A 13,238-nucleotide genomic window follows, 5' to 3' on the forward strand; every position below is an offset into this window, starting at 1 on the left:
TTAGTTTTATGACTTTAGTGGCTAAAACGCATTTATTTGTTCCGATTTTTTACATCACACATAAAATTACATACACATTAAGTTAAATATATATTTTACCGTTTTTGTTTCCTTCTTATCAAAGTGTAGTTTTTTTGTTCACTTTTGTGTTTTCTGACTTGCTTTCCATTCGTACAGAGTGATGTTTCAAGTAGGGTTTTTTTTTTGGTTGTGTGTTGGTTTACTTGATTCCGTTCCACTGGGTTTTAACCAGAACTATTTACTCTTACCGATTAGCATTAGTTTACTATTTTTCAGTAGCAATGAATAGCTTATGATCGATTCACCACTGTTTGTTTGCCTGCTGTTTTTGTTTGTGTTTCTTCGTTAGTATTATTTTACTTTCCCGAAAAATAATAATAGAAAATAACTGCTTGTATATGATGTACTGCTTCCGACTTGTTATCTGCGATATATATTTCCATAATTATTCAATGGTGATGAATGTCTAGTTCTGTTGCTTATTTTTCTTGCTGATGCTCAACCGCTTTCATGAGATTGATTTTTGTTCATTTATTGGTTTGATTTTATGACTAAGTGTTTTGTTTATTTTAAATTTGGTTTCGAGTTAAGTCTACTTTTTTTTTAATTTTGCTTTGTTCACTAAACGTATTCTTATCTATCTCATTTTTCTTTCTTTGTTTTAAATAGTGCATCGACAACTTGGTTTCACGATTCAACATTGGCTGTTCTTTATGATCTTCTTATTTGCATCTTAACTAGGATTTTCTTCCTGCATCCCGTTCTGGATAATTTAGATCCAACGGATTCAGTGTTTTAGGGCCTGATTTTAATTATTGGATAGTTTTTGCCGCATTTGAATCGTCTTATTGTTTATCTCTTTGATTTGGAGATGATGTTGTTTGATATAAGTTTTGTTGTTGTTGGAGGTTTGAAGTTCTGTCTCTGTAATTTACTTTACAGCACTATTCTATAGTTTTCATTCAATCGCTTAATAGTGTTGTAATTTTTTGTAATGACTTGCTTACTTATGCTACTAAAACTATCCTTTACTTTCTCGTTTTTACTACTTAGGTTTTGTTGTTGTTCAAAAAATATACTAATAATGTTCTGTAAGCGGATATATTTTGTCAAATATATACTAACTTGTATTTTTGTTTTATTTTTATTATAATAGCAGCATTTTTTTGTTGGAAATTATGCTTTGAATGGATTTTTTTTTTATTATTTAGCTAAATGCGCAAAACTACCATCTTTGGGTTTCTCTCTAAGATAGTAGATCAAAATTTAGTGAACAGTGTTGTTGTTTACGAAAATCGTAAATGATAACTGTAACGCATAAGTATTAATTTTGTGCTTTAATGACTTTGGTTAATAAATTACATGAATCTGCCTTTGTTAAGATTCAACTAAATCTAACTGTTTTTGGTTGCGTCATTGCCTTTTGTTTGCCGCAAGTAAAGTTTTGGTAGCTGCAATGACTAGAGTTCAATTTTGGAATTGTGATAGCTTTTATACAGTGTTATAGGTGATGAACTTGAGAAATTTGAGAAAGAACTGTGATTTAGCTTAGCTAGTTTTTCTTAATGTAGAAAACCATGCTTGATATTGGCACCCGAGTAAATTCAAAACGTGAGCATACAATGCACGTTACTTTAGACAACTTATGTCTAGTTGAGTTTCTTTTAATCTTCACCTGATTCCTGCACTAAAAGAAAAAGAGGGAGAATAATCACTCAATCTGTGATCTAACGTTTTGAAGAACTTTTGTTAGTCCTGTGATTAGCCTTCAAGGTTTGGTATGTTACAGATGTCATTAAGTACAGTGTATGCTCGATTTGATGAACAATCTCGTAACCATTAGCGCTCAAGAAAAAGCTGTACGGCTTATTGAAATAATTGGATTAAGATGTAAAAATTTGTAACTACGATGCGATAGAGTAGAACCAACAACAACTGGAGCGATTGTCAAAATTAGTTGAAACCAATAATTATAATTAAAGCTGGATAAGTTACGTACAAATTCTATCAACGCAATGCAACAGTTTAGAAAAAATAGAGATTACATCTTATGATTGATTTTTAACACATGTTCTCATTTGTACGACGTAGTTATTATTCTGGTTTTCCTAAATATTGTTTTGGTCGTTTCATCGCGGATTGTTTTACATTGGGGGTCTGTACTGAATACTCGACTGGGTGTGAGTAAGCCAAACCGAAACTAACTCGAGGTCGGATTCCTCTACGTGTTGCCATATCGCTAGGTTGACTTGACTTGACTAAAAAACGATGAGTGGAACATGCGCCTAAGTAATAGCGTACAAAATCTAGTTCAATCCATAACATTTTCCCTACAAAATTGGCACAAATGATGTCATGATTCGTTTTACTTCAGTTTAATGCTAATTATGTTAGCTTAGGTGATGGTCTCATTTTTCTAAACTGTATTATGGATTCATGAAAGCTAAGGTGCAGCGATGTAGTTAGGGCAGGTTGAGCTTTAAGTAATGAAAATTGTTACACACACAATTAAAGGGGCGTCAACTTGTCCCAATTAAAGATCCACTTGCTGGAGCACATTTTCTAAAATGGGCACGGCATACAAAAACAAGGCATTATCGTCATGTACGTAAACATAAAGTTTCACTGTAAACAATTGACGTCACTGCTATCGCTACTAGGGACAAAGCAAGCCAACGCTCTACGATTGAGTTTGGCCTTCTTTTGCACTCGTTCATACTGCGATAGCAATCACGTTACTTTTGAACTGTCATTTTCTTTACGAGCCTACCTTGATTCTGTATACCGTGATAATGGGGAAAGATTGTTATTGGCATTACATCCCCCACTGACTGGGGCATTGTCAAATTACCATTTTTGCATTCGTATATCATGAGCTTAACACGATAATACTTTTATTCTCAGAGAAGTCGAGAAAGTTTCCAACCTGCAAAATTTCCTAGAGTGGACCGGGAATCGAAATCAGCCACTTTCAGCATGGGCTTGCTTTGTCGACGCGCATCTTACCGCACGGCTAAGGAAGGCTCCGGTGAAAAATTAAACATCTGGAAGTGTGTAGAGTTTCATGGCAATTGATTCTTAACAGTTTTGGGAAATAATATTTCTGTGTCATGAGATTTACCAATAACTTTTTTTGAAAAGTAATCTGAAATTTTGGACCTTTATCTTGTATAAATCTGAAATCGACGGCTTGGGCACCAAAATAAAGTCAAATTACATTAACTTCATGACATTTTGTAATTTCGCTCTTACGTCCGGTCCCACACTTTGTAATTAAAACAATGCTCTGTTAGACAAAATTATAGTACTCTTTAAGCGTTACAGTGGTTACATGTTTAACAGATTTTTCGAATTCCAAATAACTTTTGGAAAAAGTTATTAGCAATAACTCATTTTTCGATATTTGACGTAAGAACTGTATCACACATAAAATGCGACGTGAGACAGTTGATTCAAAAGTATAGGGCACTGCACGGAAACATCTCTTTCTTTTTCGTTCCTCATAAATTTTGATGTTTAGTAGCCTTGTTGTTTTCTAATTTCTTTGCAGCGAGAAAGAGACAAAGCAATCCGTGCAGTGCCCTATAAGATTGCTAATGTCGTTCCTGTTCGCGTGACTAACATCTAGGTTACTTCGACCTGGCAGCCAAAGTACCGGTACTACAACTGTCAAACCGATGTTGGAGATGAAACCAAACAAGCTGAAGCTTGAAGCTTGTTGAAGCATAATTTGACAAAATAATTTAAATGACTACAGCGCCACTAGCATTCCAGTACTTATGATTCTACTCGTGAGACTGCACACAACACTTATTGTTCTTATAAACGAAAAAGGAGTTGTGGCAGAAACAAACAACACTTTTAGCTGATGCGTTCATGAGCGATTTTGAAATAGAAAAATCTCCCAAAAATCTGAAGACGTTATGTGGATGACATCTTCGCAATATTGAAAGAGCGCTACCTACAACAGACACCACAGACACTTGATTTGTTGCATTTTAATCACAAAACAATCAAGTTCACTGTTGAGGAAAAGCATGAATGAATAACTCCTTTTCTAGACCTCTTAATAAATAGAAAAGAGGACAACACACTAAATATAAGTAGGTACCAAACCATTTTTTTGTGCATAAAAACTTCACTTGATTGCACACCGGTTGTTAAATACCAATGGAATTTGAAGCGGCGAAAAGGGAATCAACAAAGCAGCTAGGTTGAACGGATAATATGACGAATTCGTTTGTAAAATCCTTAGAAAGAACGAAAGGAGAAAGCTTCGTCAGAACGCCACTACTGTCCTTCTGTGTCAGCTGTTCCAACGGCGGTTACACATTAAATAATCTCTAACTCCACCTCAAGATATCTAACCATAGGCGAAACTACATTGATCGATTTTTCTTCATCGATTTTATGTCTCGGTAATAGCTCAGCTTGACCAAAAGCTACTGCCGTGAGTGTTGCCTCTGGTGCAAGGTATAATCATCCTCTATCACACCGAATCATGAAATCATCGGCAGTGCAATTCGCTCCATTGACAAGAAACTAACATCAACGAAGAGAAATCGATTAATGCAGTTACGACCTTATGATACTTAGTGTAAAAATTGTGCAGCATAAAGATAATGTTCACGTTTAGTTTTATTCACTAGGCAAATTTCGGTTTTCGGAGAAAATTTTGGAATTTACCATAACTTCAGCATTTCTCACACTTGTGAATAGCTCTTACCAGTGAAGATAAGTGGATCGATTCACACTTGAGGGTGTTTAAATGTGCGTGAGAATCTAGCCGTGAAAAACATGATCGTTAAAAAGAGACAATTATTTTTTCATTCGATGTGCTTTGACTGATTTACTGATTTTTGCCCCTGTTTCAATAAAATAAAAACATACCCTTCACCTATCGGATCCCATGCCTATTCCTCTGGATGAGAAATACAATCCCCAACATCATACGACAATGCTCATGACAGTCATGACATTGAATCAAAAGCGTGTCAAAAGTTTCCACAACTGCTACTACACTGCTGACGTCTGTCTCGTCTTGGAGTTCTGGTGGATGTTCATCGAATTCCTTTAGCCGGAAGGCGTCCGAGGAATGTACAAAGTATAATACTTGCTCTTTATGGTCGCTTGTGGTTTGAAGTAGAGTTGTTGGTTAAATTGTCACTGCGATTTTGAATTTTTCGCTCTGGTGTTCTTGAGTTGACGATAATATTAGGACAAATAAGAGGCAACTTTCTTTTTTAAATTAATGAGAAACCATACTTAGGAATGTATGTATACATAAATTAATTAATTAGTAAAGACGTGCATATAATAAACCATGATTGGTTGAACGTTAATGCTTAAATCACCAAGTATTTTCTCAGAAGCATGAAAGCATGAGCGAAATGACCATGTTGTGATTAAACCTAATAAATAAATTTGTGTGATAGAAGTGTTTGTTCCCTCCACACTCACTTGCCTATCTTTGGATATTTCGATGGCTATTTCTTTGATCTATAAATTATAAAGCTATTTACACTATCATAACGAATAATATTGCAACGCTTGCAGAATCATTAAAAGAACGAAAAAAAATATATGGCATGGCATACTGCGATTCGATTGCGTTTGTGCCTCCGCGGTTTGCTTTGATCAAATCCCGTTCGCCTGATTTTCTGCTATTTCTTGTTTGTTGTCTAGTAGGACTACCATCGAAAGCGTTACAACACGTTGTGCTTTAAACCGAACGATCATGGCTTTTAAGTTACACGCTAAAATAAATATTAATAGAATTGTAGATCCATAACTCGTCATGTGCTTGGGTAGGTTAAATGTACAAAATAAATAAACTTTTTTTTAGATAAAGACGTATCAAAATACAAATATAGATCTGATTTATGCGAATGCTTGTACGAGAAAATTGGTTCTTGTATGAGTACGATTTGCTTCTTCTGCGTATAAGTTTAATATGTTATATAACTTTAATTATAATGAGCGCTCAAGTGATTCATGTTTGTGTGTGTGTGTTTCTTTATGCTACTTTTTGAGCCCTTTGTGCTCCAAATAAACAGGGTTAAACGGTTAGTCGCCATCCCATGCTACAATTTGCAGTAGTAAAAATACATGTTTGCTCCTTCCCGTTGAAATTTGGGGCATGCACGTTTGAATGTGTATGCTGTGTGCTTGATTGTAATTAATCGAAAAGATACTAAAATATGTACTTTTTCATGAACACTGATATCCATACCATGCTTCTCTTCTACCATAATGTGGCATTTGCCACTCGCTCCGCTAGTAATCTCATCTGTGTCCTACCATACTCAAGACACTCAAGCTCATCTCTTTGCCCTCTGTAATGAGACCACTCAAACATTTTTCGGTTTCCTAACTCCCTCCTAATATAAACTTTTCCTCTTGTTTGTTGTATTTCTATATACTTTGTAATATTTATAGTCAAATTTGTAATAAATACTGCCTATACCTCAGGCCCTTCATCCAATCAATACATAATAGTACAAAAAAACAAATAAACAAAAACAAGAGGTTCGCTCAAAACCATTGGTCCGTTTGGTAAGGACCCCTTAGTACAGACCGCATCCCCTCAGATTATTGGCTATGATAACATCGGTAACGGCGTCGAACACAAACTGGATGTTGTTGGTATCCGTGGCACAGGTCATGTGACAGTAGATCTCCTTCGAGGTGGACTTGTTCTTCGCCTCGAACTGCGCCTGGATGTACGCCGCCGCTTCGCCGTATTCTTGTCCACCTGTTGGGAAGGGAAAAAATGTAAAAAGGTTAGACTTTCTGAAGCACATTGCACGTGTTGTTGTTCGTACCGGTATACTCGGGGAAGCAGATCGTAAGAGGACTTTTCCGAATTTTCTCTTCGAACAGATCCTTCTTGTTCAGGAATAGAATGATCGAGGTATCGGTGAACCATTTGTTGTTGCAGATAGAGTCGAACAGTTTCAGCGATTCTTGCATACGGTTCTGGAAGTAGAGAAGAACAAGACGGAAAAACATAAACAAATGATGACAAACATGTATTATATGTAGCTAGGCTGGATGCAATCTCCTGATAGGCTATGTGCTGTGAAACACTTTGTTTTATATGATGCGATCGACCTGTAACGTGTAAAATTGTAAGTGTTGAAGAGCGTCGAAAAAACCCTCAAATAAGTCAAGATGGATAAAAGAAGGGAACAGTATGAAATTCATTTCTATTTCTAGCGATTGCTACATTATGAGAAATATTGTCTATCCGGAACAAAGCTAGAACCACAGACAAACAGACATAACATTCGTAGAATTTCCATCGTTCACTGATTAACTGGTGAATTCAAATAATCATTAGTTGGCCAATCGATCACTCGTGGCGCGCGCTTCGTTTTTGCTCGAGCTTGACGTTTGCTCACTACTGCCATCTGGTTCGTGATTTGCCCAACTAACTGAAATCAACAGATGTCGTTAGTGTTTGAACGACGATGAATTTGATGAGTAAATGTTCAATGTGTTATGTCTGTTTGTCTGTGCTAGAACGCTTTTTATACCGAAGTTGGATTTTTTTTTCTAGATTCAGGCAACTTTTCCAACTTCGGAAGTAATACGCTGGATTCGCCTAAAGATGCGATAAACAACGCATCCCGACTTCCGAATTCTAAGTTGGTGCTACGCCGCGAATATATGAAAAGATACATATAGCAGAAGAATGCAACTGACCTGGGATTTAACCTACGACCTCCTGCATATGAAGCAGAAGCTGTACACATATGACTAGCATGCATTTTAGATGATTACATTTTAAACGTTTAGTTTAGAACGAACTAGCTTTGTGAGCGGGCATTTTTTCCCACTACGAATTAAGTCAATCGAGACATTTGGACATTTTAGGTGGAAAGAGGCGTGCTTTTTTTGGACTTTGGTGGATACAATTCGGTCAGTGCGGTCAGGATGTGTTACGAATCGGGAGCCGATCCGATCACGGGATCCAGAGATACGGCGTTTTCCTCGGGCCGGTTCTTTTCCTCGCAGAGAGGTGGAAATGAATCGTGGTCAGACTTTCCCCGTGCGATGGGGAGGTCCCAGGACACTCCAGTTGTGCGACGGGCATTACTAGGAAAATCTAGACAGTGCGTCTCGTCTTGAAAGTGACTTTTGAATGCGAAAAAGGGGTGCAAAAATCGAGGGTTTTGACTTTTTTCACTCTCCAGTGCAATCGCAGTGGTGGTGGGGACGCATAGTGGTGTTTTCCCGTTCGATCTGGTGGAGACGCTTGGTGGTGGAAACGCATACTGGCTGTTTCGTGAGTGAGGATGAAAGGTGAAAACCTGGGTGGTGCGGATAGAATCGATTTGATTGTCAAACTGAAGCCAAAATTTTCTATTGTGCCGGAGCCAAACATTGAAGATTGTGATTATGTTCGTTTCTGATCTAATATTGAGAAGTATTGTTATTATTTTGGGAAAAAATAAAAATAAACTTTGTTTGAGTTTTGTATTCTTTGCAACAAATATTCTCACATTATATTCCGAGTGGAAAATTTGTGGGAATGCAATTAAAAAGCACTCGTTACGAAATTTCACGAGATTCAGCAGCTTATTGGAGCATGAATGTATGTAAACAATCGTAAAGTCATGTAGAGTCTAGCGCATTTGTGCGCCCTCATGCAGCGTGGAAAAAGAAATTCGAAGAGCGGGAAGTGTTTGAGAGCCGAGTAACTGCAAAATAATTTTGTTTATGGGAGTGATTTCAAAATATCCCTCTGCTCGCTTGAGCGCAGAAAAGCGGCTCTATCCGCAGCACCCAGGTGAAAACCACCCCATCGGCGTGGTGGAAACGCATGGTCGCCAGTGCGACCAATCAGTGACTTGCCTGGAAGGAGTGAGACGAGCCATTTCCTAGGGGTGGTAGAGACGCACGTGACTTCCGCGGTAGAAGGATAACGAACTTCGTCGGTGCGGTGGATACGCAGTGAGTCGTCAGTGAGAGTTTTCGGGGTGAATTTCGACTGCCATTTATCGATAGTTTCGGGACGAAACCCGGAAGCATAGTGTCGCTGAGACGGCGTTTATACGGGTCGCAGGTTACCTACATACATGAATCCAGAAGATTCGTCCGGACCTCTATAGATCCTGCAACTACAAGGCATCGACAAGCCTCTACCGAGCAATCCGTTCTTGATCCGACGTTCCGTTGAGGCGTTCGTCGGCGGTACCATCGACGGAGCGAATAAAGAAAACCGCTGTGCTTCGTACGCAGTAGCGCACAGTTGCGGGAGCTTCTCGCTATGAACAAACTGAGTGACGGTTTCTAAGTGTTCCTAAGTGGTTTCTAAGTGAACGTTTCTAAGTGTTTGGTCTCGTGCTGCGACGCTGTTGATTTGCCAGACGATTATCTGCTAGCAGAACTACAAGACCAGAGCGTAAAGGAACTTTTCCGCTTCAAGCGACGACGAGGTAAACTTTTCAACACTCCGGCGATTATCCTTACTTTCTCAGGCACGGTGGTCCCTAACCACGTCAATTTTTGATGGTCCAGATGCCGGTATTATTATCGCAACCCGATGCGATGCTTCCGCTATTGGGACTTCGGCCACACAGCAATGCCCAAGCGCCGAGCAAGCCTGCGGCAACTGCGGGAAGCACCACCCGGTGAAAGGCGCCATGAACACGGACGACAACGCCACATTACCTCGCCAGCACTGTACAGATCAGCAAACGTACAGACTCTGCAGAACCAACGACCATCCCACATCAAGTCGGTAGTGCCATTTCTATCTGAATAAAGTGGAGGTTCAGCGAATCAAAGTCGACCGAGGCATATCGTACTCCCAAGCTCGAAAGGAAGCCGAGGCTTGCTCTGGATGTGGCCAGGCTGGTTCAAAAGTGACTGCTTCAAGCAAGGACCAGGAAATCGTGGACCTAAAAAAAAGATTGGCCAGCTTCAAGCGGCAAAGCAAACCTGAGTCAGGAATCGTATCGAGACAATCCAACCACTCTCACCGAAACACTAGCGAAACTCCATGAATCCCTAGCGGTAAAGGATGAACTCATTAGGAAGCTGCAAACCCTCGTGAAAAAAGCATCTAGCTAGAGCAAGGCACAGAAGTACACGGAAATACACAAGGCGGATAAAGTAAGCAACGGAGTTGAGAATGTGGTGCAGGAAAAAAAACCAAGAGCAAGGTTAGCAAATTTGAAGCGCAAAGTCAGTTTCGCCGTCAGATTTCTACTGCCAATTGTAATTTTATTGCGTACGATATCCTGCTGTTTACAGTTTATATTAGGACAAGGAAGCGATTGGGAACATAATTATACATTGGGAGCAACAAAATCCTCTTCAATCCCTACCCTACCAACGATCCTAGAAATAGAAATGTGCAAAATGAGCCTCACATAAGAGTACAAGTTGAGCTCATGAGCTAAAACAATCCACGCACCAATCCTTCCAGTATCTCCCGGTTCCACGTATGAGAGAGTGGTTTTCAAGCCGCAGACGGAAATCCGAGTAGCCGGAGCCCCGTCAGTGCGGTTATTACACCCCTTCCGGAACTGGCAGACAACTCCCGACGCTCGGACGTCATCCCTGCCCAGGATAACTACCCACCACTGTGACCAGAAGCGTCGCCCTACACTCCACACCGGTTTCGACATCAGTCCATCGTTTACGGCGAGGGACTTGCCTTCGGAATAGCTCTGGAGGGGAGGACTCCTCCGTCGAAACACCATTTTTGTCCCGTCGCCTCGCCATTTCTGCCAATTCCCAGACCCTCAACGCCAAACAGCCTGCCACGCTGTAGCCACAAGGCCGTAGCCCTCGATCCACCGCACTAGTATTGCAGTGGCACGTAACCGGTTATTTCGATAACTTTGGAGCTGCAAGTTTTGAATTCGAAAACAGCCCCTATAGCACTGCAGGAAATCCACCGAACGACACCTGCCACCATGAACCGAACCCTCGGTGGACAATACAAGTGGTTTACGGAGGTGTCAGACGCAGACGCCGTGTTACGCGAAGTCCAAGCAACCGAAATCACCATTGACGCCGAATTCCCTTTGGTGGCAGTAAGATTGGAGGTGCCACCATCGTCTCTATGTACATATCCAGCCGAAGAATGAAGGACCACGAAAGTAAGCTGATAAGTATCTTCGAGAAGATACTATCCTCGATGGTCCTACTTGGTGATGTGAATGGCTACCTCCTCCTGGAGTAGCCGCTCAAACAACATCCGCGGTAACAATGTTTTCAACGTGGCAACCGAAGCACCAACGGCCATCGAACTCTCGGAGGCTATCCACCGAGCTGCCACCAAAACCATCTCAAAGACCAGTACTAATCCCGGTCGCAAATCAGTCCACTGGTGGAGGAGTCAAAAAAAGTAGTCAAGCGTATGAGAAAAGCACTTCGTGCATTTCAGAAAGCCAAGGAAAGACTAACCCCGGAAGATACCGCCCTAGCCAACATTAGGACGGAGTAGCAAACGAACAGGAACGAGTGCAGGCAAAGGAAAAATTCTGGACCGAATTCCTTGATGGAATATCAAGCGAGCAATCGACTACCGAGTTATAAAGACTTGTGAACAGCTTCTTAGGTAAGAAACGCGCTAAAGGCATCACATTATCCGTAAACGGTAACATGCAGTGGGACCCGGAAATTGTGGCCGACGCCCTAGTCAAACATTTCTGTCGTATATCATCGTTCCAGGAGTACCCAGTGGAATTCCGTTGGAAACACCCCAACCCCTCAGGCGAAATGCTCGATTTTAAAGTTCCTCCAGATGTCGGATCAAATCTCAACCAACGTTTTCTCTAGTATGCGCTGAGGAAGGGAAAGAGAAAATCCGCTGGACCCGATAATCTGGGTTACCCCATGCTCCAAAACCTTTCACCAAACGGAAAAATCGCCGTCCTGAATGCCCTGAGCAAAGAATGGGCGAATGGAACCGTCCGATTGCACTCACAAACGTTGACACATGTTAAGTCTTTTTCCAAAGGTATTTTTGTGAATTTTGATACAGGGGTCAGATCTTCACTTGTCTAGTGAAGCCAAGGCTAGATGGGCGCTTGGAGAAAAGGAGAACCTTAAAACGGAGCCACCCTCAGATCTTTCCTTCCAGATCCTTCCAGATGCAATGTTTATTGTAATATGATAACAGGAATATGGAACAGGAAATTAAATAGGACAGAAAACCTAGGGCATCAAAAACCGATAAAATCTTGGTCGGTGATAAAACTATTCTAATAAACACAATATGCTCCATAAAGTGTTACAGAGTTATTATCTATCCGATTTGGATTTGTGGATTTTTAAAACATCGATAAAGGTATGTTGATTGGCTTCCTCAGCTCTGTTGGTGATGTTTCTATGGCTGGAACGTTGAATGAAGTTTGAAGTAGACCTATCCTTCATCCTTGATCCAATCCCTGTGTTTGGTTTTCCATTAACATATACTAGAGAAACGCAGAACATTCTGGACTGCAATCCGGACAATAGGGCAGATTAGATCGCCTCTTGAAGTTAGAGAGCATTTTCAATTCTTCGGAAAAAGCGTTTGATTGTATATTGACGTGTTTAGTAGTTGCCACGCTACCATATGGCAGTGTACCAGAGTTTGGGAATCTTCCAGCCGTGACTGGTCCTACTCACTAAACCCTCCTTGGGCTCCACTCCATTATTCCCCATGTGGCTGCATTTCAGTATTACTTCTAAGGGATACACAGTACTTAACGTACTCCTCCCAAAATGACATGCTTTACGGTGCCTCTCTTTAATGTTCTGTTTGACTTTTGAGCCCTTAGCTCCATAGTTCATGCCTTGTTTGAGCATTGAGGCTCCTTTGCCTGACAGGGGTCAGATCTCAGAAGCCTTGAGTCCTTTACATCTTTTTCTTGTACTATTCAGCACCCCATATTTTTGAGCTCTGAACGTTAGCGTAGCGGTCGAATGCGTGGCTATAAAGCAAGATCATGCTGAGGGTGGCTGGGTTTGACTCCAGGTGCCGGTATAGGCAATTATCGGTTTAGAAATTGTCTCGACTCCCCTGGACATAGAAGCATCGTCATGTTAGCCTTACAATATACGAATGTAAAAATGGTAACTTGGCTTAGAAACCTTGCGGTTAATAATTGTGGAATTCACCTCTAAGTAGGTGCTCAACAAGCATTAAGTTTATATGGAAAAAATCGAATAAATTTATGGGAAAATGCATACTTTCCACTCTTTACCTTTAG

General features: G+C 40.5%; 1 protein-coding gene across 17 annotated transcripts in view; it reads right to left on the bottom strand.

Moving 5' to 3' along the window:
• The window catches only part of LOC134211602 (G protein alpha o subunit), a 249,645-nt gene continuing 236,407 nt past the window's right edge, over nucleotides 1-13,238 (bottom strand). For all 17 annotated transcript variants that reach the window (XM_062688643.1, XM_062688636.1, XM_062688634.1 and 14 more), the window contains 2 exons: nucleotides 6,846-6,999; nucleotides 1-6,775 (listed from right to left, as the gene is read on the bottom strand). In XM_062688643.1, coding sequence (XP_062544627.1) covers nucleotides 6,588-6,775; nucleotides 6,846-6,999 — 342 coding nt within the window. In that variant the 3' untranslated portion in view covers nucleotides 1-6,587. The remainder of the gene's footprint in view (nucleotides 6,776-6,845; nucleotides 7,000-13,238) is intronic.

The sequence above is a fragment of the Armigeres subalbatus genome, chromosome 2, assembly GCF_024139115.2.
Source record: "Armigeres subalbatus isolate Guangzhou_Male chromosome 2, GZ_Asu_2, whole genome shotgun sequence".
Taxonomy (NCBI): domain Eukaryota; kingdom Metazoa; phylum Arthropoda; class Insecta; order Diptera; family Culicidae; genus Armigeres; species Armigeres subalbatus.